The sequence below is a fragment of the Aedes aegypti genome, chromosome 2, assembly GCF_002204515.2.
Source record: "Aedes aegypti strain LVP_AGWG chromosome 2, AaegL5.0 Primary Assembly, whole genome shotgun sequence".
Taxonomy (NCBI): Eukaryota; Metazoa; Arthropoda; class Insecta; order Diptera; family Culicidae; genus Aedes; species Aedes aegypti.
This window is the reverse complement of record NC_035108.1, coordinates 451,003,789-451,029,113: the sequence shown is the minus strand read 5'-3', so window position 1 is coordinate 451,029,113 and position 25,325 is coordinate 451,003,789. Positions and strand designations below refer to the sequence as shown.

The 25,325-nt window shown below is 37.7% G+C and overlaps 2 protein-coding genes across 5 annotated transcripts in view; both read right to left on the bottom strand.

The window, feature by feature from the left end:
• The window catches only part of LOC5564933 (protein sickie), a 653,305-nt gene that overhangs the window by 537,966 nt on the left and 90,014 nt on the right, over positions 1 to 25,325 (bottom strand). The gene's annotated exons all lie outside the window — the stretch shown is intronic.
• LOC110677178 (mantle protein-like) lies at positions 9,194 to 10,016 on the bottom strand. The gene is made up of 2 exons (XM_021848054.1): positions 9,886 to 10,016; positions 9,194 to 9,811 (listed from the first exon to the last, which is right to left on the bottom strand). The coding sequence occupies exons 1-2, from the start codon at positions 9,889 to 9,891 to the stop codon at positions 9,260 to 9,262; spliced, it is 558 nt and encodes a 185-aa protein (XP_021703746.1). The 5' UTR covers positions 9,892 to 10,016; the 3' UTR covers positions 9,194 to 9,259.

Here is a 25,325-nt window from a genome sequence, read left to right as displayed (position 1 = left end):
TTGCCAAAAATCAGTAACCAGAAGAGGCTTCAAGAAAAAATGAAAAAGGATAGGGATGTTCAAAAATAAAAATTATAAAAATCAAAAACCAAAATTCACAAATTCGTGAATAAAAATAAATCATTGCCCAAAACGTGTTTAGAACGATTTTAGATAACGAAAAATGATATTTAGATCGAAAATAAAAATTTGGGTATTAGAGGGTTAAATGCATAGTCGTGCGGGCACAAATAATGCTGAATGAATGCTGTGTTAAGTGCTCCTTGGTTACTTGGGAAGTGCTCCAAAATCCGCAAGGAATTCACCATGGACAAATCTTCGAACTAAAATGTTGCTAAATATGCTGAAGTATTAAGCAAAACAAATTGCTGAAAATCTTTAAAAAATAACAGAAATACAGCAGAAAAATTGGTGTATTTAACAAAATAGTTGGTTTGTAGAATCCAGGGTGGGTGTACGGCTGTCAACTACAAACAAAGCTCGCCTAACAATCATCTCTCACGTGGGCCGACCCAAACAGCACAGGTCGAAACGCGGGCCATTCCAGACAGCAAATGCTGATGCATTTCAACACTCAAACAGCGCTGTGAGCCAAACGAATACACCCACAAAACATGAACGATAGGCGAAACTCGTTGCGTATACCCCCCTGGTAGAATCATATTTCCTGTGAAGAACACACGTTCTTAAACAACAATGGACAAAGTGCAAAATATTACGTTTCTTTCAAACTTTTGTGATTGGTGTTTAACACCGCTTAAAAATAGTTGTGATGCGGAGAGCACTACTTCACGATGATATTGATTCGTTTTCGATCCTCTTCAGAATCGGTGGTAATCCTTATTGGACAATCACTTAAGAATAATGAAACTTCAGATAAATTATTGCAGAAAACAGAGAACAATCACCGGAGAAGCTATTGGCGAAATTTGTGGAGAAGTTTTAGTAGGAGTCCTTGGCAAGATTTCTTAACGATGTGCCTTGATGATTCTTCAAAGAAATTTTCTGCGGCAATCTCGGAATACAATCCGAGCAAATCTTAATATGCATTCCTTGAAGAGCTCTTGAGTTATTCCTTAAAAGAATTCGAAAAAAAAGAAACACCCAGAAAAATTTTAAAATATAATGATTTTCGGAGGAGTTTGATGTAGAACGTAAATCCGTTTATAATCTGTAAAGACTGGAAAAGATTCAAAACAAGTACCAAATATAAAATTACAAAATTCAGTTTTTATATTATTGTCTTTGCATTCTTGAAGAAGTACTGGATTTTTTTCGAGTAAACCTTGCCAAGCATTGGAAACACTCACTCAGATATTGCGTTTCCCTCACTCGCTTCCACGCACAGTCGGGAGCGGAACTGTCATTTCTTTAACCAAACTGCACGTTCAAATTTTCAGTGCCCATTCTGCTTCTTCGGCGAGCACTATGCGGAAATATAAACGACAACTGATTGAGTCGCTACCGATTCTGAAAGCCGAAGGCATTCGAATGCCTAATAGATCATTAAATTAACCAAAACGGCCGCTATGAAAAGCACAGATAGCGCTGTTTGACATAACAGCGATGCTGTCACAATATTAAATCCCATATCCGATAGCGCCGCTGTTTTGTTGCGGTGAGTGCCGAGTGAGTTACCTTTAATGATCCGTTGTTTACATTCTGTTTCCGTTTGAGTCGCATTCGGGTTTGAGTGCTGATAAGCATTCACTGGTTGGCAATAGATTGACATAACCTCAAAACTCCATTTAAAAAAAATCAACAATGCCAGCAGTGAATGTCAACTCCATATAAAAAAATCTAAACAATTCCCGCAATGAGTGTGACAGAGCAGGACAGTCAATTGAGCTTGATGAAAGAGTAACAGAGAAGAATTTTTCGTGACGTCACCAAACACTCTTCTATGTACACCACGGGATGTTTGAGTGAGCGGGAGTCTGCTCCATCAGATCAAATGCATTCAGCGAATGGATGTTGAATGTGTGCACTTGTGCCTCGCATATTCAAGTGTATTGGCATTCACTTCTCTTCGTGTTCCTTCTGATTCTCGCTTTACACAATCGGTTTCGACGCCGTCTTCCCAGTACGGTTCAGCTGTCGCCAGGGATGCCAAGTCAATTTTTCAAAAATCTGGAAGATCTTAAAAATTTGTTTGGAAAAAATCTGGATCTCTTATGTCGAATATGGAGAACATTATAAATTATTAACAAAACCTTACAAATTAATTACAAATTTTATCTGGATCTTCCAGATTTTTGTAAAATGGGGCCTCAAAAATCTGGAATACTCCAGACAAATCTGGATGGTTGTCAACGCTGACTATCGCTGAGCATTCGGAAGCAGCAGAGGTTTTGCTATTTATTATCGGTGGCGTTCGAGCGAGTGAATGAATTTTACCATGCTTGATCCTTGCATGTTTGCAGGAGTTTTAGAAATATTCCTGAAGAATTTCGAGTAATTAATTCTGGAGGAGTATTTGATTGATTTTCTCGAAAATTTCTTAAAAAGTATCCTAAAGATATAAATGGAGCAACTGTTATAAAATAAATTATGGTATCCCTGAATGAAAACAAAAATACTTTGTGGTAGATCTTTATCAATACATGAAAGTATCCTTGGGCAGTTCTTGTGTAATACTTGAAGGTGCCCCATCCACAAAAAGTATCCATGATAAAATTCTTAGAGAATCTTAGAGGAATCTTTAAAGAAGTTTTGAAAGGAATTGGTTTTTTTTGGTACACTTTGGTTAAAAGTTTGGAAGAGCTTTTAGAAACATATTTGAAGGTATCGAAAAACTAAACAATACATATATTTTTAATTGAATTAAATGGACAAACTGAAAAAGTTACACGTCTTCTCGGTGAGAACCGAGCTCACGACTCCCCATTCACTAGATAAGGCGCGTTACCCCTACACCACGAGAGGACTCATAGACGCAGAAGTTAAACTTCCACTCGGCTGATTAGCCGTATACAACGAATAAATTAAACTAGCATTTTAGAAGGCTCATTGGCAGACAAGGTTATTGATGGTGTTCTTTGAGAAAACATGACAAATAGTTCTTTGAATTCTCCTTTGATAACATTTCCGAAAGAACATCTGGATTTTTTTATTATTATCTTTTGAAACAAACCTTCAAGAATCTTTGCACAAATTTCTGGAGCAATCCATAAAACAATCAGTCGATTAATCGACGGCTGATTGCATCGTAGAATCATTGGAAAAATTCTGGAAAAGTGTATACCGACGCATAACAAACATCACAGACTCGAGAACAGACTAGGTGTGAGTAATCCCGCACCCACCTGCTCGGAAGAACTTGTCAAAAGAAGTAGCAACAAGCTCGGGAACGTTTACTCGCGAGTAACCGAGCAAGTTGTGATTTATTATGGTTCTGACAGACAAATTAATTGCATAACATTCAAGTCGACAGTAAACTACTAGTTTGTAGTCAAAAACCCTCGGAAACCATAAATCTTTGAGGGGAAGCAGCTTTTTTTCCAAGAACCACAGTTTGACTCTGAACAGCTCGCGAATCACTTTTAGCTTCGGTTACTCGGGAGCACGACAGATGCGAGTTTGGTTTTGTTTTTGTTCCAGTTCAGCAGAAATGTTCGCCACTTTCCATCACTGTTCATGATGAGAATGATGACTGAAGCAGCACACATACTCGCAGAACGGCAGCACCAATATACCACTCATGTTATCTGAGCACTTACTATCGAGCACGGCTTCACAGTGTAATGAAGTCTAGATTGGCCCCCTTTTTGCATCCAGCACTCGTGAAGGTGAGACGTGTTTACCAGACAGCCGGTTGGGTGATTCCGCTTGAAACGCGCTATGCGGTTTTGCACATTCACAAATGCCGAGCAATAGACGCAGTTTGATGAACTAGCAAAATTCATACATTTTTTCTTATAGAAATTGACAAAATGGATTAGTCAAATGGACTTGAAGGTCGTCTGAAGAAAATCAACCAAATTTATGGAAAAACACGGTTCACGGGTTCCACGGAGGCATGCAAGTCGATTCTGATCGACCATTTCAAAAATATCTGAAGCTTTGCACAGTTTTTCAGTTCCATCTAAATCGTCATTTTCCGATATCAAATCTTCAAGTTGAGTCACGACTAACTTTTCAAAAGGGTGTATGTGAAAATGGTTCAAAAATATTCAAAAAGCTGCACAGCAAAAACGGTTCGTTCGATTGTTAGACAACTAAAGAAACAAAGTTAGACAACTAAATAAAGATTCCAAAAAAAAAAATACACACAGTAAAAAAATTTTTTTTTTTGCATTAAAAAACATCATTTTTGTCACAAAAACTCAAATATCTCAAAACCCTATCGGAATACCAACGTAATTTTTTGAGGGAAAACGGTCCATTATATTAGCTATCTACCATAAAAATTTGGTGATGGTAAGCCAATAAACAAAAAAGTTATGACATTTCAAATATTTCACAAATTTGACACTTAGTGAAATTTTTTTTTTTCATTGTTAATTTGTTTTAGTACCGCAGTTTGTTGCTGAATTTTTTGTTAAGGGTACCACATGAGGTTAACAAGTTGTTTTCATGATATTTTATTTAATTATTCATAACTATTATAGCATCTATTAGAAAGTTAGACGCGATCCAGTGTTGTGATCTAAAGTCTTGATAGTCACCAAACTAGTCAGTAAAAACTTAAAAGTGATTTTGTTTATTAAAATCTAACGAGCAACATGAGTAGTCGCTTTCTCAACTGTTGCAGGCCGTTTGCAGAAAAAAAGTGTTCGAAAGAGCTACGAAATCTCACCGAAAGCACCATAGATAAACTGAAAGCGGCTGGTTATGCTCCAATGTCTACATTGAATACAAATTTACGCATTTGTACGTCCTGCCGTTTAAACGTTGACAAACGGGCAATCTGTACATCATCGGTGGATCAGGTTGCAGGAAGTTCGAAAACAACAACAACTGAGGAATTACTAGATGCACCGACAACAACTGAGGAGTTACCAGAAGTACCAAGTGCAGATAGTCTTGCCACGGTACCATCAGCGACATCTGTTTCAACAAATCAATCAGAAGATGAGTGCATCCAGAAGGTCAACATCGAACGCTTCAACGAAGGGATAGCTGGAATAAAAGTGACTCCGATTAAATGGACGAAGATGGGTTACGTCAATTATCCCGAGAAAAAATACCGTGAAATCAACGAAGCTGTACGAAGAAACCTCTTCGACAAGAAAAGAAAAATTATTGATTTTGTCGATGCTGCCAAGCTCGTGGTCTATTCAAGACGCCATTGATGAGTTCAAAACCAATAGAAATACAGCAAAAGAGGCAAAATAATTCAAAAATAACTGTCTTGCAACCAAAAATGCTAGGTCGAGTACTTCATTAACAGATGAGACAGAAGAAAAAATAATTCAATATTTTGAACACGATGAAGTAAGTAGAGCTATGCCTGGCCAAAAAGATTATGTATCTGTAAAAAAAGATGGAAAGCGTCAAGCAATCCAAAACAATTAATGATGACTACTTTGAAAGAAGCGTATACACGCTTCAAGGAAATTAACGAAAATATTAAGGTAGGTTTTTCCTCATTTGCAAGCCTTCGTCAAAGGCAATGCAAGCTTCTATCCAATTCAGGAACACATAATGTTTGTGTGTGCACAACACACGAAAATATTAACCTAATCTTACATAGTTTGAAAAGAATCAATTTATCAAAGGATATTAAAATGTTAACTGGTAGTCTTTTGTGTGAAAATACAACATCAAATTGCTATCTACGATCTTGTTCGGATTGTCCAGATTCTTCATCATTGGAAAATACTTTATTCGCTGAGTTTGAAGAAAATTATATTGATCAGTTATCATTTGAGCAATGGGTGACCACGGATAGGTGTGACCTAGAAACTATTGTAAAACCTGTAGATGAGTTTGTGTCATTTTTTTGCTTAAAATTAGAAAGTTTAATTCCTCACAACTTTATTAAAACAGAGCAATCCCGCTTTTTAAAAAATACGAAAAATACATTACAAGATGGTGAATTTTTAGTCATTTGTGATTTTTCTGAAAACTATAGCTTTGTATTGCAAGATGAAGTGCAGTCCCATCACTGGAACGTACAACAAGCTACAATTCATCCATTCGTTATTTATTTCAATGGAAGTACGCAAATTGAACATTTTAGTTTTATTGTAATTTCCGAAGATTTAAGACACGACTCAGTATCTGTAAATTTGTTCATTGCCAAAATGATTAACTTTTTACGCGTTGATAAGGATAAAGAAATCAGAAAGATATATTTCATGTCTGATGGAGCAGCATCGCAGTACAAAAACCGTAAGAATTTTTCGAGCCTATGTCAATTTAAATCAAAGTACGGAATTGATGCAGAATGGCATTTCTTTGCTACGTCACATGGCAAAGGTCCTTGTGATGCTATTGGAGGAACCATAAAGCGCATGGCCACAAGAGCAAGTTTAGCCAAAGAACGTGAGCATCCAATTAAAACTGCAAAAGAACTATTTGATTGGGCGAATCGCAGAAAAAAGAAGATTTAACAAAATTATCATTTTGTTTTACTACTACTGAAGAGTACGAATTAACGGCATCAGAGCTCAGCGAGCAATATAATAACGCGAAAACGATCCAAGGAACCCAAAAAATTCACTGTTTCATTCCATTGTCAGAAAATAAAATTAAAGCAAAACTATACTCGAACTGTACTGATAATGATGCAAAAGTGTTCGATATTGTAAAAAAATTGAATAACAATAAATAAATAAATAAATAAGTATTAATAAAATGTTTTCATGATCTCATAACGCATACCCAAATCCAAAACTTTTAAAGTTTATATATAACATTTAGAAACTCATCGATCATACTCTAAAAAAAAATATCCTGGTAAAAAAAAAATTATTTTCGTGAAATCTGTTAATTCATTTTAATTTATACATATATACATATACATATAATATTTATACAAATACATAATATTTATACATATAATATACATAATACTAATGAATACATGAAAACGACTTGTTTAATTCACGCAAGGCCCTTAACAATAAAATCAGCAACAAACTGCGGTTCCCGTAATAATTTACACCGAAAAAAAATTTTTTTTCTATTAAATTTGAAAATTGTGACATTTTTGAAATGTCATAACTTTTTTGTTTATTGGTTTACCATCACCAAATTTTTATGGTAGATAGCTAATATAATGGACCGTTTTCCCTCAAAAAATTTGAGATTGAGATATTTGGTTTTGAGATATTTGAGTTTTTGTGTCAAAAATTATGTTTTTTAATGCAAAAAAATTTTTTTTTACTGTGTGTATTTTTTTTGGAATCTTTATTTAGTTGTCTAACAATCGAACGAACCGTTTTTGCTGTGCAGCTTTTTGAATATTTTTGAACCATTTTCACATACACCCTTTTGAAAAGTTAGTCGTGACTCAACTTGAAGATTTGATATCGGAAAATGACGATTTAGATGGAACTGAAAAACTGTGCAAAGTTTCAGCTCAATAGAAAAAAATGAATTAAAAAATTTACCAAATTTTGGTGCTGTTGCTTGGAATCACTCGGTTACAAATACATTTTTAACCTCAAGTGGCTCTGTGGCTCAATATTGAAGAGACTTCAAACCAGAAGACTTGTCGTTAAGAAATAAAAAGGTTATACGTATGAGAAATGAAATGTGGTTTTCCTTCGAGGTGTTTCAATGTTCATGGAAAACCTATCTTTTTCTAGTTTTTGAATTTATGAAATTCAAGCCTGTCGTGGGCTGAAAGTCTCGTAAATAAAGCTTATAATAATAATAGTAATCAATTCAAACCTACATACATAGATTTCTTACGAGCTCGGCTGCGTGAATCTCGGTTTTCTAATTTTAACCGAGATTGATTCAGCATCAGGTTTCTTAGCAACGAAGCACGATTAACTGATACTCGGCTTTTATTTCATGAGATCCCAGAAAATTAGTTTGCCGACTTTTGCCGAGATTTGGCATTCTAAGTTAAGTGTGTACTTCTTCTGATTTCCACAATACCAGAGACGAATGTAGACGTAGTTGTCGGGTTCATTATGGGGACCTGATCCAACCAGAGGTTCTATTACTGCAGTTGGTCCTTGGTACTACTTAAGGCACTCAAGTTTGACGTATCGCAGTACACTTGTCACGGCATTCTAGATATTGCTATTTAACCTAAAATAAAATGCTATAACATTTTGGGCATGTGCAAGGAACATGGAGGTGGTTATTTCGTCTTTGATAAGATTTTTTATATATTCCGATAGTCCAGTTGCCAAAGTTGTACTACACTATGACGAATTATCGACACAAAAATAAGAATAAAAGCGGCATGGTGCTGATCGGCAAACAAGAATTTGCATGGAAAGCAAGAATTGATCTATTGGCTAAAAACTCCAGGTTTGACAGCAACACCTTAGAGATGAAAAAATGAGGCGATTTTGACGTTTTTCTGAGAAATAAAATTTGAACATAAAATTTCCTACACAGATCTTCAAACTATTCGAGTGAGAGTGCAAGAAAATGCGAGGATTTTTTTTGGTACTCTTGCTCTCTCGTTGCTATGCTCATCTCTACTAAAACTTCAAAAGAATTGAGTAACCTGCCCGAACAAAAAAGCCTCGCCGAATTGTGATTGCACTCTTTTTTATGGAACTTTGATCTGTTGTGTTCTTTGCAGCATGTTCTGCCACGGTAAAAATAAGCAAGGTATTATATTCCGAAAAATGACATTTGGCAGTGACGTCATTCCTATCGCAAACTCGAACGAGTGCAAAAGAAAGCAAGGCCTGCTCTCCTTTACTATCCTCAAGGCCTCATGCTTGACGATAGGAATGACGACACATGTTTTGATGGAAAATCGTTGTTTACACGTGGGAATAGCCTACCTTGTTGTGTCTACCGTGTGTTCTGCTACATCGCTTATTTTCCGTTACCTCTCTGCTTAGTATTTTTGTGTTCCTTCTCTAAGAGCCAAAGGGAGCACACTCCTCTCGAGTTTGTAGTCAAACTCTGAGGATGTTGAAGAGTATTATCAAGCTTGAAGAAAACTCGGTGTTAAAAACTGTACAAGCGTTTATAGCACCCTAAGATATTATTGAACTCGGGTAAATGTCAGGATTAGAAAGAATATTACATAGAAATAAACCAATTTTTCTGCAAACTCATTTATTCATCCATTTCAATCAATCAATCTCAAAACATTCAACGGATCACTAATCGCTTAGAACAGTCCCCAGTGCTTGTTCTTGTGGTGGTGCTCCTTGACGTGCACGGTCACCGGGACATGCTTCTCGACATACACCGGCTTCTGCACAACCACTGGAACGGGCTTCTCAACATGAACTGCGTACGGCTTGGGCACTTCGACGTATTCCTTGTGGACGACTGGGACCTTGACCTCGACTGGGTAGGGAACTGGGCGATCGACGTGATATGGGACCTTCTTCTCAACGACCACCGGCACTTGCTTTTCGACGTAGACTGGAACCTTCTTCTCGACATGGACCGGGTAGGGGACCTTCACTTCCACGGGGACATGCTTTTCGACCTCAACTGGGTACGGAACCGGGACGTTCTTGGTGATGGTGGTCGAAATGTGCTTGACTTCCTTGTGGTGGTCGAAATCCAGGTGGTGATTGTTGTAGTGGTGATCCAGGTTCAGGTTATCGTGACCGTATCCCAGTTTCCAAAGTCCACGCTTTTCCTTCTTGGCGGAATCGTCAACTGCTGCACTGGATGCGATGGCCAGGGCCATGGACAACACTACGAATGCCTGTGGATGAGGAACAATGTACACAGTTGATAAGTCGATAAACGTGCGATTGGAGAGATTTGTAGGTCGCTTACCTTCATGTTAGGGGTTACCGTAAGTGGATTATTGGATCGAACTAAGCCGATGAAATGACTTGAAGCGAGTGATACTTGATCATCGGCAGACGAATCGTTTTATATGTTTTGCTTCAAGCCAGATGAGTTACCGGTGTAATTTATTGTATTTATTAATTTTTTGTCTCTTCCACATGGTACCTAGTTATTTTTGGAAAATTGTTTACCAGTATCGTTTTGCCAAGTAAAAACGGTACTGCTTCGTATTGGAAACGGTTTTTGAAGGTTGCCATCGATTACATCAACCTCGAACAACCGTACGTTTACGCAGACGGAAATCGATAAAACGAATTAAAAAGCATTTTACAAGTGCGTGACAAATGTCACCATTCGTGTGTGTGTGCATCGAACAATCTGTGATTTGCACTGAAGCATTTATCATTCATCAGGTCTGTACCGTTCAATGGCCCTTGAAATTCCACAAACATGGTGAAACCCGATTTATTTGAATTTGATTCCTGATTCCACAACGGAAAGGGACCGATTGATAAATTGTTAAACAAATATTTTATATTGAATCGACAATAACCCATTCAACAGAGCAAACATTCCGAACAATCACGGTGGCCATGACTGATTATTCCGTTACTCGGGTTACTTTGATTAAAGATATTTGGGATGCAAATTATAATTTTTAAATTGCAGTGAAAGGGTCGTATAACATTGAAAAAAAAGCGCATCAATTATGCAAAATGCTTTCACGGGAAGAAAAATTGCACATTCCAAAAAACAACCACACGCTATAATTATGTTGTAATTTGAAAAACGTACAGTGATCGAACAAAGGACAAGCATAGCTATCTCTGTCGTGATGATGATAATGTTTGGTCAACCCTGTCAATGGCAGGATTGTGGTGGATACGGGAAAAGAAACCTTCGCACAGATTCACTGATGGCAGAAGTTTGGTTACTTCGGTGGATGCCTGTTATGCAAATTATGTGCCAAGCAATTTCGCTCAACTTTGAAAGTTATTATAATTTCTTATTGACGATACAATTATTGCGCTGGCGTAAATCTGGCATCCATCGTCACAGCATGCCTGTTCTTGCGTCTTGAAATAATTGAACTATAATTCAACCCTTTAACCTTGTCATTGCTCTTTTTTCTCTTCTTCCGAACAGATCCAATACATAATTTATAGGATTTCCGTAGAAACTTCCTGTATCGGTCGAATTGAATACCACACGGGTGGTGTCATACCTTGAAACCCGAATTTACATATGGTTTCACCCACCACATTTCGGGATCTTACGGTATGAAACAAAGCTAAGGACTGTATCGAAAATAAGTTGGAAACATATTTTATTGTCCAGGAAAAGTTTAGTGAATTTTATTCACAATTAGATGATCATAATTAAACTTGTTAACTGGAAAATGGGTTCTTGTTAGTCTACCGTGGGAATTTGGGAGCTGGTTGAAGCAGTTTTTACAATTTTGAACTACAAGATACTTTAATAACACTATATATGATATTAGAGTGGTTCAAAAAATCGTTTTTGCTCCACACCGCTCATTCGATTCTAGATCAAATTCTGAGTGTCCTCCCAAAATTTGAGCTCATTTGGATGAAAACTGAGACTGCACAAGCCCTTGAAAGTTTATATGGGAATTACTATGAGAAAAGCAACCAATTCGTTCAATCGATCATAGTGTTTGCCCATGTGCTCTTGGAGATTGGAACTACGTTGATACTGTGAGATACATTCATCAGCTACAACTTTGCCGAAGACCGTTTTCAAATCGGACGCCTCAGTAATTAGTTATTGATTTATATCCAGTCACAAATTCTTCAGCAGTGCTCATTTAACTTCTGAACAGGCAACATTGCTGCACCTGGCGCGAAAGATAGCACGCGCAAATCATGGCTACTATGTTTTACGGCATATATCCAGTGATGCCTGCAGAGCAGCCCAATAAATATAGCCAAAGTTTTACAACTCTTTCAAAAATCAATAACTAATTACTGGGACGTCCGATGTAAAAACGGTCTTCAGCAAAGTTGTAGCTGATTATTGTATCTCACAGTATCAACGTAGTTCCAATCTCCAAGAGCACATGGGCAAACACTATGATCGATTGAACGAATTGGTTGCTTTTCTCATAGTAATTCCCATATAAACTTTCAAGGGCTTGTGCAGTCTCAGTTTTCATCCAAATGAGCTCAAATTTTGGGAGGACACTCAGGATTTGATCTAGAATCGAATGAGCGGTGTGGAGCAAAAACGATTTTTTGAACCACTCTAATATGATATATTACTATATATTGGGTATTGGGGAGGGGTAGCATAAGGGAGTTAATTGAACTGTTGACTGGATGAAAGTGCGTGGGGTCGCCAGCCTTTTGTCATGAGAAAACAGCCTAAGTGTTGTCTTCCAAAGGTCTTCAAAGATATTAATTAGCCCTGCTACAACAAACCATCAGGTAGATCATTCCATCCCGATATGATTCTGCAGCCATAGGTAATCCTTGCGCTGATGGTGGCTAAATAATCATCATCATCATCAATTAGATGATTCTTAGTTGTGTGCATCTTCTACATAAACAATATTGTGTGGTGCTTGTTTTCATTGAAGAGCCATTGTATTTGAAACCATATGTGTCAGCTGATATGTGCGCACTTCAAAAAAAAAATAATGATAGCATTGTTTTAAGAGATTCAAAAAACATCTACTAAATTATTCTCACATATTCAAAAACTTGTTTCTTATCACATGAATATAGTATATTTAATAAAAAAAATATTTATCTACAGGGTATTCGTAAATAATCCGTACAAGAAAATATGGCAATATGAACTCATATTGAAATCAATATGAAAAAATTAATCTCAATATATCTTTCAATACTATATGATAACACAAAATATAATCCAAAACAAATTTGAAATGATTGGTTCTTACTAAGCTATGAAAATTTACATTTTTCAGAGACGTTTTTCCTGAGGACCGCCAGTCATACTTGAGGTTTTTTCTGCCTTAGATCTAAAAATATATAAATCCAAATGTCCTATTAATATTTGAAGTGCCATACAGCTCATTGGCGTCAAGTTAGGATGAAATAAGAAAGTCATACGGTTCAAATCCAGTGAGTTCTACGGACATTTCTTCCAAAAACAACGTTTTGGATAAATCTCGTTTTCAGAGGGTGAAGCACAACTTTATGAGAAGCTATCTTGAATTTAATATAATTGTGAAGATTTGTTACAAAACCCAAAACAGAAAGATTTATATAGCCTGGAGACCAATCCAATGTTTCCAACTTATTTCCGATACAGTCCTTAGGAAGCCAATGGATAGAGAAAGATCAACAAACAAAAGCATAGTTTGTCTTCCTATCTCTAGCGGCATTGAAGGTAAAAAATGGGAAACAAAAACAGAAACACCAAACATAAAAACATCGTTCACTGCGTTGCATCGGAACTACACCAACATATAAAAGGAAGGAACAGAGGAAGAAAGGGGTTTCTGGCGAGCGCGAGTCGTGTGCCGTTCTAAACATGCTGTCTACACATAATGGACCAGGAGAAAAGTTCAGTCGCGGGATCGATGATCGAAGTAGGCGAATGAAAATAACAGACGATGAGCAACCACCAAGCCTACTGCGATGCGCGGGAGCAGAGTTAGATTGTTTCTCGGTTAGGATGATATGCAGTGAGTACGTTTCGTACGTAGTCGAACGTCCATGTAGAATGTGAACTACTCATTCATGAAAAAATATGAACCATCATCCTGCCTATTAAAATTTTACAAATAGTTCACTAGTTGAGGAGAAATATTTTCTTCTTGTTATTATTCTAAAAGTTATTACCTGAGAGCATTCTTTGCCAAAGTTGCAATTTTCGCGTTCGTATATCGTGTGGCAGGTTCGATGATACTCTCTACACGGAAAAAAAATCTGATTCCCAAATCATGATTATCAATTCATGAAATTCATAATTTGGTTAGTTCATAACATCAGAACCACAAATCATGATTCCTGGAATCATAATCATGATTCCTCATAAGCGTAACATCCAGACTGGCAACACTAATCGGGGTGCATTGCATAATTTCATTCGTTTCGATCACCTACAATTCAACATGTTTAAATGGTAGTGTGGTATGGTACGGGATTATCATTCAGAAGGTCTTGATTCGAATCTCGCTCTAGCTCTAATTTTTTTTTCAATAAAATTGTTAATATATCGATCATAAATGGTTGCGCGACTCATGATTTTAGGCATGTAATTCATGATTCTGAGCAATCCACAACAAAAACATAACGCGTTTGTTGCGTTACGGCAATCTGTCTCATGATATCATGAGTCCAAATCATGGGGTATTTTCATAAGGTGAAAACACTCTTAAATCATGATATCATGAGTCATAATCTTGTTTTTCGATTATGATTTCTACCCGTGTTTGCCCAGGGAAGTCAAGGAAATTTCCATTACAAAAAGATCCTGGACCGCCCTGGAATCGAACCCAGACACCTTCAGCATGACTTTGATTTGAAGCCACAGACTCTAACCACTCGGCTTAAAAAGGAGTATAAGCAAATTGGACGATAAATACAGGATTTATTAAGGTTTTTTCCGGTTCAGAAATAGGTACAGTCAAACATCCATGAGTCGATGTTCTACTTGATATCGATACAAGGAACCATACTAAGAAAGAAAACCTTGGTTACTACAAAGAAACCTCCATGAGTCGAGTATCCATGACTCGATATAGGTTCTTGGGACCATATACTAAAAACAAAATTCCTTGGTTCCTGTGATGGTCCTCTCAAACAGCTTTCCAAGGCATTTCGGTTCCATTACTCGATGTTTCCTTTAGTCGATAGTCCCTTCATATATCGGCTTATAAAGGTTTGACTGTATGATAGTCCCAACAAACTTCAAAACTTCAGAATCCGGACGGTACCAATATCCGGACACTCTGGTTATATTAGTCAATTAGAGTTACATTAAATGGCAATGTGTTTGGTTTTTATTCACTCCGTTAATTGTTAACAGTGCTTATTACTTTACATTTATTTTTTATCTAGTAACCAACGTCAAATAAATAATAAAAAAAAAAAAAAAAACAAATAATTTGTTCGTGTTGAACGTCATTTCGCCGCGGTCTGACTCCAACTCAAGTTTTTACGATCGATGACCGCGCGAACATCGTTTGATTGAAAGAACAGTTTGTGAACTATATTTTATGACAAGTTTTAACCATAAGTGTTTAAGAAAAGATATTTCAAAAGTTTGGTGACTCCTTTGTGTGTGAATAAGTTAGAAATACATATTTATCGGTGCTTCTAGAGACTGTCCGGGATTACGAGCCAGTGTTTTAAGATCCGGACATCTTCTAAAAGACCCTGGTTTAATTAGTGTAAGTGAGTTTTGTGCAAGAAAAAATAAGAGAAAACTTGAAAAATAGCTATTTGAAGCTTTGTGAGTATTCAAAATTTAACTCGATGTGAAATAAATAGTGTTAACTTTCATAATAACTGTTTGAGCCGCACCGACTGCAGTTCAAGCCACACGCTCCTCGGCTCAGGTAATCAAACCACTAATAATACAAACGTGGTATTGTTTTTAACATTATAGGGCAAACGCAGACATCAAGCTTTTTAAATATCTATATTTTAATGTGTATTGATACGATGTTCATTAAAATTAAACGAATATTATATGCTATTACACAGATGTCCGGATCTTGATTCATAAGTGTCCGGATTTAAAAACATCGTTTGCATCAGTTGTCCGGATTTATGGACAAGACATGCTCAAGTATTTGAATGGTTTTCATGTTGAAATCATGATTTTTACCAAAAAGTTCATCAGTAGCGTGAAGATCTTGAGTGAAACATAATTTGAAACAATATTACATTAAAGGTATTCTAAAACAACACCTTGATATAAGCATTTAAGGTTTATTCGCCTGACGCGTCGGGGTGTTTTTTTATTATTAAATAGTAGTTCCGTTCATCAAGTTCTTCACTATCGATTGTTTTAAATATTATGACAAGATTTCGTTATTAAATATTGCGTTTTGTAAAATGATAAGAAATCGTTGGTTTGTTAAAGAAAACATCTTTTGAACTCAAATGCTACATTTATCTCTGTCTACCTTATTTGACCGTGTTTCGTAAATAGTTCGCGTAGTGATTGCCCATATTTTATTGCAAATCGGGTTCGATCTTCTCACGATGCTGTGATTATGCTTGCCTACGTTGATCGATTATTATCGCGAACGAATAATTGAGCATTACGAAGTGCTTCGTGAAACACAAGCAGTAGGGGAACTGGGTGTAAAATGCGCCGTTGGGGTAAAACGCGCCACCCTTGTTTTGAACGAACAACGTGCTTTGGGACGCTGTTTTTCACCCGAGTTAATGCAAAATGTATTAAAATGCTTCTCTATATAGGGTGCAGAACCACTTGGGCACTTCGATGATTCACTTTGGCATGGGGGGTTTTTCTCGGCCGAATTTTCTGAAACTTTGCAGAAAGAGGCACTTCAGTAAGACACATCTTGTGGCCAAATATGAGCTTTGTAGCTTTTAGAAAACCCCCCTGCCCAAATGAATCAAAAGTGCCAAGAATTGGATCCGGCTCCCTATATTTTTAAGTTTTTTCCTGGCAAAAATCGTGAAAAACTCGAAAAAACGATTTTCGCTGTTTTCGTTGTAATTTTGTGCTATTTTCTAGGCCATTTTTCAGGCCGATAAATAACAAAACTTTTGAAACTATTCCCGAGAATCGACTTGTGCACTCCCAAAGTTCGTATTCCATGCGAAAAAAGTGTCGAATTTGTCCTTAAAAAGCGTATCAGAGGACTTAAACTTTAATCAACTCGTGGGGCAAAACGGCCACACCTATTTCATAACACCAAAACAGCCGTTTGAATTCAAATTCCAGCAAACGTAATGCCAAGTTATAGTTACGTGCCAATTTGAACCTTACAAATGCACATTTTTCGAATCAGCATGTATACCATAATCGAACAATAACATCTGATCAAACGCCCTTATGTATGCAACGTATATAGCACGCATGATTGCGCATGCGTGCGCGCGAACGACTAACGCCGAGATCAGGTGGCGCGTTTTACTCCGCAAAAAATAAAAATACAGATAAGCAAGCATTTTATAAAAATTGATTTATTAACTCCAGAAAAAAGAAAATGGATGGCTGTTTGTACTATTTGATAGAAAACATGTTTGTCTATGAGATAATGAATTTTTTTTTAACACATTTATTGGAACTTTATTTAACTAGACGCATACACATTTTACATTTAAAAACAATTTAAAACAAATTCTAACGCATGAAAAGAGAGATCGTTGTTGGCATCTAAAACAAAATTTATGTAACAAATAAATAGTTTCAGCACCCGATATTTCCTGCTGCTGGCTACGTTTTCCAGCTCTGGTAACCGGAGATCGTTGAATCCTATCCTCCTACCTAGGGTTGCTTCCAACCGTGGCTGAAGATAGTTCCACAAGGCATTCGTTCGAAGGCAAGTAGTGAATTTATGTTCTATGTCTTCTACGTTGTTTGGACACATCGAACACATAGGACTTTGTGCACGGTTTTGTCTGTATAGAAGTTCAGCATGAGGAATCTTCCCATTCACTAGTACCGTAAAACGGGGTAACTTTGATAGTTTTTTCGAAGAAAACTTGAATATTTTTGCATGCTGTTTCAAAGATTTGCAATTTATATTTTTAAAACAAGTACTGGCATCCTAGCTATCGATTTCAGTCGATAAATTGGCAAAACATTCATTTTGAATGGATATATAATTTTTCATATAAACGAAAGTTGGTTTTCTGTTTTGGGGTAACTTTGATAATGGAGTATGATTCGAACAAAATTGAATGAATAACGAACATTTGTAGGGCATTGCATACCTCTAGGCGTTTAACGTTATATGGAAATTTCTGACTTAGATTACAAAAATGGTCCCAGTTTGTGAATATGCTTTTCGCTAAGATATTTGAGACCGTATTCAAGTTCTATGATAACTAGGCTATCAAAGATTAGTGGCCAACTATTCAAAACTACATCAAATAGTGATCGTAGAACAGATTGTTTGTAAGCGTTTTGAAAATGCTAAAATTGTGTAAATTTTTTGAATTCGTATAAAAAGCCTAAAATAATCTTGATTAAGATGAAAACTGCTCTTACATGAAGTGTCATACTAAAATTCTTTAGTTTTGCATAAGTTTTGCTTAACTGATTAACAGAAATTATGATATTTCATTTAGTATGCGATGGGTTACGCACTATCAAAGTTACCCGCATTATCAAAGTTACCCCGTTTTACGGTAGGTAATACGTAGATTGTTCCAGAGATGTAAGTCCTTTTGTACGAATATTTATCCAAATTCTCTTCCAGTTTGCTCTTGTATATTCCTCAACCACTTTTGGCCTCCTTAATTTCTCACGGTAATAGTTGTGCAGAGCAGATGTCGAAGGATTTTCTCTAAGCTGTCCAGGCACGTAAGGAAGTTCCTTGGCGATGCTCTTTAAACAAGGATAGAGAGCAGGGATCGCAGCTACATTTGGTGGATTTTGAAGGCAGTAATTGAAGGATCTAGCGAACGGTGTGTGTTGCTGATCTTTGAGAAACCTCGTGAGCTGTTCAATAGGCGGGTGAGCTGTTCAATAGGAATCCTGAAAGAGTATCGTTCCCAAATGAAGTTTCCTATGTGTGAAGTAATACGTGTTATGGCTTGATTCGGAATGCTGAACACAGATGCTAGGAACCATAGCTTTGATGTGACGAAAGTATTAAGCACAACAACCTTCTGCTTTAAGGTGAGATTCCTTGGCTTGAACAGCCACATCAACCGAGACGTATTTCTTATGACTTCGCCCCAGTTGAAATCAATTGTTTGCTTTTGCGAGTTGAAGAATGTTACCCCTAGTATCTTGATGGATTCACACACTCGTGGCCAAACAGCGTCATTGTTATGTTGGGTCCCGATGTTAACAGCAAAAGATTTGTCGAAATTCAGGAGCGACCCTGAACACCGGCCGAAGTCCAGGAAAGCTTGCTTAATGAGGTCCAATTTGCGCATGTCAGTTATCACGATCGATATGTCGTCAGCATAAGCTACTATCAAATCTAGCGGACGATTGCAAATGGTGCGTAACTTAACTAGGAGGGGATGGAGGTAAAGGACAAAAAGATGCATACTTAAAGGGTCTCCTTGCCGGACGGAGCGTTGGATTGGGAACTTGGGAGTTACATTTCCATTGATGAGCAAGCGAGAGCTTGATGCGGACATAATCTTCCCTAAGAGTTCTATGAAATTGGGGTTCAAACGAAAGTTCCGCATCACAACCAGAAGAAAATCTTTACTAACTCGATCGAAAGCATGATCAAGGTCAAACGAAATCAATTTTCCGGAGACACGGCGGCAATTAAGCTCTGCAATACGATCTTTGATCGAATGAATTGCTTCAAAAATATTGCGTTCAGAATTTGAACATTTTTGACTAGGCGTTAGAAGATTATTCTCAATCATAACGTTTTCTAGACGCTGTTCAAGTATTCTTGATAGTAGCTTGTAATCATAGTTCAAGAGACTTATTGGCCTGTGTCCTTTCATCGTATTGTCGCTTGATTTTTTTTTACACAAAACGATAACTCCCTCAACAAATTGCTCAGGAATGTTTCCTCTCAAAGCTTCGTTCATGATCAGGTTGAGTTGGGGATGAATAATATCAAAAGCCTTCAAGAAAAACTCTTTGGGAATCCCATCGTTCCCGGGAGATTTTCGAGAAGTACTTTCTTTGATTGCGAAAAAAATTTCCGCGGTTGTGATTTCGTTCATCATGACAGTATTTGAATTAGAATCTGGAGGGATCACTCGATTGGTTGGAAAATGTTCACCATTATTGAGTTCTTCTGCAGAATACAGATCTTTAAAGAACTCATACACATGATTTTCTATTTCAGAAACATCTGTGAGGTGTTCATGATGATGAATAGAACTGATCACAGTTTTCTTCCGATAACGTTCAGCTATTTGAAACACAGAAACTTTTTCACCGCATACAAATCGATCATTCAAACGTTCATATGCTTTGGAAAACCGACTTTGAACATTTAACATTTTTGCTTTAATTTCGTTGACTTTTGTCATTCCATTCGGATTATGATACAGTTCACTATACGCATCTCGTAGTCGACGATACAACAGTTCGTTTATCGCATGAAACTCGCGGAACGATTCATTAGTTTTCCATCTGAAAAAACTACGAATTTTTGGCTTTGCACATTCAATCCACCACGACATCCAACTGTTATAGTTTCGGCGTTCACGCAACCAACGATTCCATTTTTGTCGAAACTCATCCAAATTTTCCTCATTGAGAACATGCGCACGGATGGACCAATAACCTCTCCCGTGTGGTTTACCCAGATTTGGAAGACAGCAACGAATCTTGTACGCCTTATGATCTGAAAAGGACGTAACAAACAATTCGGAAGTGCGGAGATGCGGAACAAGCGACCTTGAAACGTATATTCGATCTAAACGAGAGGCAGAGTTTAGGCGAATAAAACTATAATCAATAGAGCTACCATGGAGACAGTCCCACGTATCAGAAAGATGCATATTATCTACTAATTGCTTAAGAGACCTGCTAAAATTACTTGTACCTGTGGCATCTTTGGCAGCAATCACGCAGTTAAAGTCACCACCTAGTATTATATATTCAGCAGAATTTTGCAGATAAAAGGGTAGTTGTTCTCTAAATAAATTTTCTCGAGCAGAAAAGTTCTGGGTTCCAGAATGCGCATAAACATTGCAGATTGTAACGGAATCTGAAAGCTTAACTGTTAAGATACGGCTATTCAGACTTCTCTGTACATTGGAGTAGGGTATATGGGCTTTTAGAGCGATCGCGGTACCTCTTTTATTTTCGTCTATATTGGTGATAACGTTATAACCATACACATGTTTGCAGATTCAACCTCTTGTAGAAGAATAATGTCTAAATCCACCAAACGAACGAATGAGCGGAGAGAAGCAATTTTGTTTTGGTTGGAGACAGCGTTGATATATATATATATATATATATATATATATATATATATATATATATATATATATATATATATATATATATATATATATATATATATATATATATATATATATATATATATATATATATATATATATATATGTATATATATATATATATATATATATTTTTTTTTATTTTTTTTTTTTTTTTTTTTTTTTTTTTTTTAAAGGCACTCCGTGTGTGTGCCGGAATCAGTTTACCTGTATCTTTCTTACCGATACAGTTCTATTTTTAGCTAATCTATATTTACATCTGCTTTCACTCTCTTCTGCTCTTTTGCTCTCACACCGAGCAGGTAGGAGAGTGCTCTGCTGTTGGTCCAATCGATTTCCATAAGCCATAGTCAATTGCTCTTGCGGTGGTTCGTTTTGCCGTGTTCCTGAGTCGTTTGAGGCTAGCTGCCTGCGAAGTGGGTCAGTTTGTCTCAGTCACCATCTGATACTGACGGAGGATGGATGTGTTCCCCTAAGCACGGTCCTCCGTGCGGCGTCTTCTGGTGGCTGGATGGGTTATTTTTTTGGAGGGGCTGGGAATTGAATCCATGACCTTCCGCTTATGAAGCGAAAGCGTTACCTCAAGGCTACGGACCCCCCTAGCGTTGATATTGATCGAACCAATATTGTAGCTTCGGATAGGGTGGTTCATAATATCGTGTTACAAGACGGGGAGCCGAACATACTCGCGGCTGACTCGAGGTTAATAATTGGGATGGGATTAAGGTGCATATGATTAGTATTTAGTTCAGGAACATCGGACAATTTTTAGAACATCGTTAGTATTTTAGACAGAATCGACATACATGGGTAAAGTGACGTCCAATTTTTGCTTTTTCGGACGCCCCCTTGCACGTTTGACCTTTGTGAATGGTCCACTTTCGGTGGACGATTCGTTACTCTCGCTTTCGGAAATCACCATGGAAGTGGGATTGGATGGGATGGGATTTGTGGGGATCTTAAACGCACTCACATAACAGGGCGCAGTAACGTTGGCATCAGGGCGAGTCTGCGCATCGTGTTGGGTGGATTGATCCACCGGTGAGCCATCAGCAGCAACAGGAACAGCAACAGCAGCAGCAGCAACAGCAGTGACATCAGGGGCAGAGGTAGCATCAGCAACAACAGCAACAGCAGCAGTAGAAACGGATTCGACGGTGTTTACCATTCCTTCGTTCTCATCCATTCGTTCTTGGTATTTGGAGGGTGTGGAGACGTTTGCGCTGGAGGACGCAGCAGCTTCATCAGCTACTGTCTGCGTTCGAGATGAGCGAGCGGCTTCGTTCAGTTGGTTTAGATTGGTACCAACAAACTCAGGCATAAGCGAGGCCACACTTGCCGGCTGGTTTAGCACGCTGGCGTAGCTCGACTTGTTTTGCGCTGCTTTCAGCCTGTTGTTGAGGTCGATCTTTTGTCCGAGAAACTTTTTGTTCTCGACACATGTCATCCCTGGATGTGATGGGTTCGTACAATGCTTGCACCATTGAGGCTGATTCCGGTAAGAAATCAGGGTCTCTTCGCCACAAATGGTCACAAACGATTTGATGTGACGTCGCAGGATGACTTTGGCCACTCGAACTCCGGATGACACGCCTTTGAAGGCGAAATTTTCTCCCCAAAAATGTTCCTTGATTGAAACTACGTCTCCAAATTGTGTCAGGTATGACGTAATGTCCTCATTCCGAACGTTTTCGGACAAGTCGTGGATTTTTACTTCCACGCCTCCATCATCCATTGCCAAGCGAACTTTGATTTTGGTTTTGTTGACTTCGAACTCGTGTCGATTGTTGTGGCGGTCAACCACATCCTGAGCTGTCTTCAGGTCACGGCACTTGACATGCGCACAATTTTGTGCGTGGTTCATCTGCAGGCGCAGCACTTGGTCCACGGTGAGACCAATTGTCTCATGAATGAAACCATGGATTTCTTCGAAAGAAGGACGCTTGGGGAAGTTCGACAAGTCTACCTTGAAGGTATTCTCGCGGGCACGCACGGCGGTCATAGTTGCTAACGCGTTGGATAGCACAATACTTGCTGTCGCCAGAAAATCTGACGCTAGAAAACGTTCTCCGCACCGCAGTGGGAGACTAGAAGCGAGACGAAAAAAAACCGATACGGAGTAAGATTGTAAACACGTCTGGTTGCAGCGAGAGCTTGAACCTAACTAGATAATGAATAAAAAATGGCTTATAATAATGTTCTTCATAGCTAAAAACGCTTCCTTCCTTAGAGGGCGCGTTTTACCCCCAGTTACCCTACGGTTCGTTGTTGCGTCGCCAAAGAAGATTTGTTTTCGTTTCCACGCAGTTTTGTTTTTTTTTTCGCGCGTCTTGCTGGGCAGTGCTTCGTAAAGCCCAAGCAAGTTTACTCATTATTCATTTTGCCCATAAGAGTCATGCTGGTGATGAAATTGAAGTGATTTGGAGCTTCCCTATCTAAGGTGCATCATCAATTGGTGAGCTCGTTTTATGCTTCTAATATTGGCCTAAATTATGCAATAATTTACAGTAGTTCCGAAGAAAACAGGGTCTGAGACCAAGGGTAATGTCTGTGCATTCTGTACAACCGTTAACACTCCGTATTCCCCTGCGTTAAAGTAAAACGTATCTCGGAATATGTACCCTCGTTCCCTGAGAAGCACTTCCGAAGTATTGATGGAAACTCAGAGCATCTCAATTTTTAAGAACGGTAGACAAACAAGAAAAAGTTACATATCTCAATGCTTCCTGAGTACGATTTCCGTAATATCCGTTTATTGAATTTTTATAGCATACTACTATTATAGCACGTTCGGCGCGCTTGACACACTTTGGCACTCTGAAGGCACAGCTGTGCCTGACTGAAGTTTGTAGAGTGACCACCGCCTTGAGTTTATCTTAGTTAAAGATTCCTAAACGAAGAAAAAATAATAAGAGATGAAGATTTGTGCTCTTGAAAGTTTGAAGTTTGGTTTCGATTCATCTTCCCCTTAAAAAGCATACCGTTCCTTACTTAAAGTGGGTTGATCCTTACTTGATCTTTATCTCTAACTAAACCAGAAAACAAGAGTCGTCCTTTGCTTCAGTTTCCCACAGCTTCCGATTACAATTCATATGATAGATGCCGATGCAAAATTTTGAAGTATTACTTGATCACCTGATTTTATAGGAAACTTTGAAAGTGACTATTTAAAATATTTCATTATTGGGCTTGATTGAAAGTTCATAAAAATAAACTATGAGCCCTATTTTGTATTAGAGTTGTTTGAATATTCATATTATTTGCTGGGATATTTTAGATTATGTTAAGCCCATTATCACCCCAACGATGGAAAAAACAGTATTCAAAACACGTTTCAGTATTGTAAACAATTGTTTTACGAATACTCATTAAAATTTCATTAGTTTCCTGAGCTACCAAAATAGGCTTTTTGTAAAATTTTATTGGGCGAATTTGTCCATAACCGATTACTAAATCGGTTCTAACTGTCCAATCGATTGTTTCATTCCTTCCGAAACAAAACAATTACACTATGGACCGATGTACGCGTTCATTATTTGACGTTTGAGCGGTGCCGAGTTATTTATGTGACCATGGAAACCAGTAAATTCGGCACCGCTCAAACGTCAAATAATGAACTCGTGCATCGGTCCATGGACCAATGCACGAGTTCACTAATTTGACGTTTGAGCAGTGCCGAATTCACTGGTTTCCATGGCCACATAAATAACACGGCACCGATCAAACGTCAACGAGTGAACGCGTGCATCGATCCATTTGGCACTGTCCATTATGGTTTATGGACAAAAGGTCGAAAGACAAAAGGTCGAAAGACAAAAGGTCGAAGGGACAAAAGGTCGAACATTATTTGCTTGGTGGGAAATTTTTCCTTCTTTGAAAATACATTTTCGACCTTTTGTCCCTTCTTTTTTGTTCTTCGACCTTTTGTCCTTTCGACCTTTTGTCCCTTCGACCTTTTGTCATAGATTCGTCCATTATTTACGTAAGACAATTTTGGCGGTTTACCTTCTTCTCATTGTAAAATTTTTGATGATTTGATGTTTTTAGTTTTTTACATAAATGCTTGGAAACCATGTTTGGCCCATCGTGGTGGCAAATGTTAAAATCATGCGAAAAAAGCCACCAAACTTTCACGTTTTTCTGCAAACATAAGATTATGGCTGGAAAAACTATGCCTGTTATATAAATAAGTATCGATATATTTTGTTTAGGCCAGTGAACTTTTTCCCACACTAGTTTCGAACTCTTGCTTCCACGGCGGGGAAAAATTCGTTTAAGACAATCAATTTTAAAACAGTTATAACTACAAAAGGGTGAATATTACGA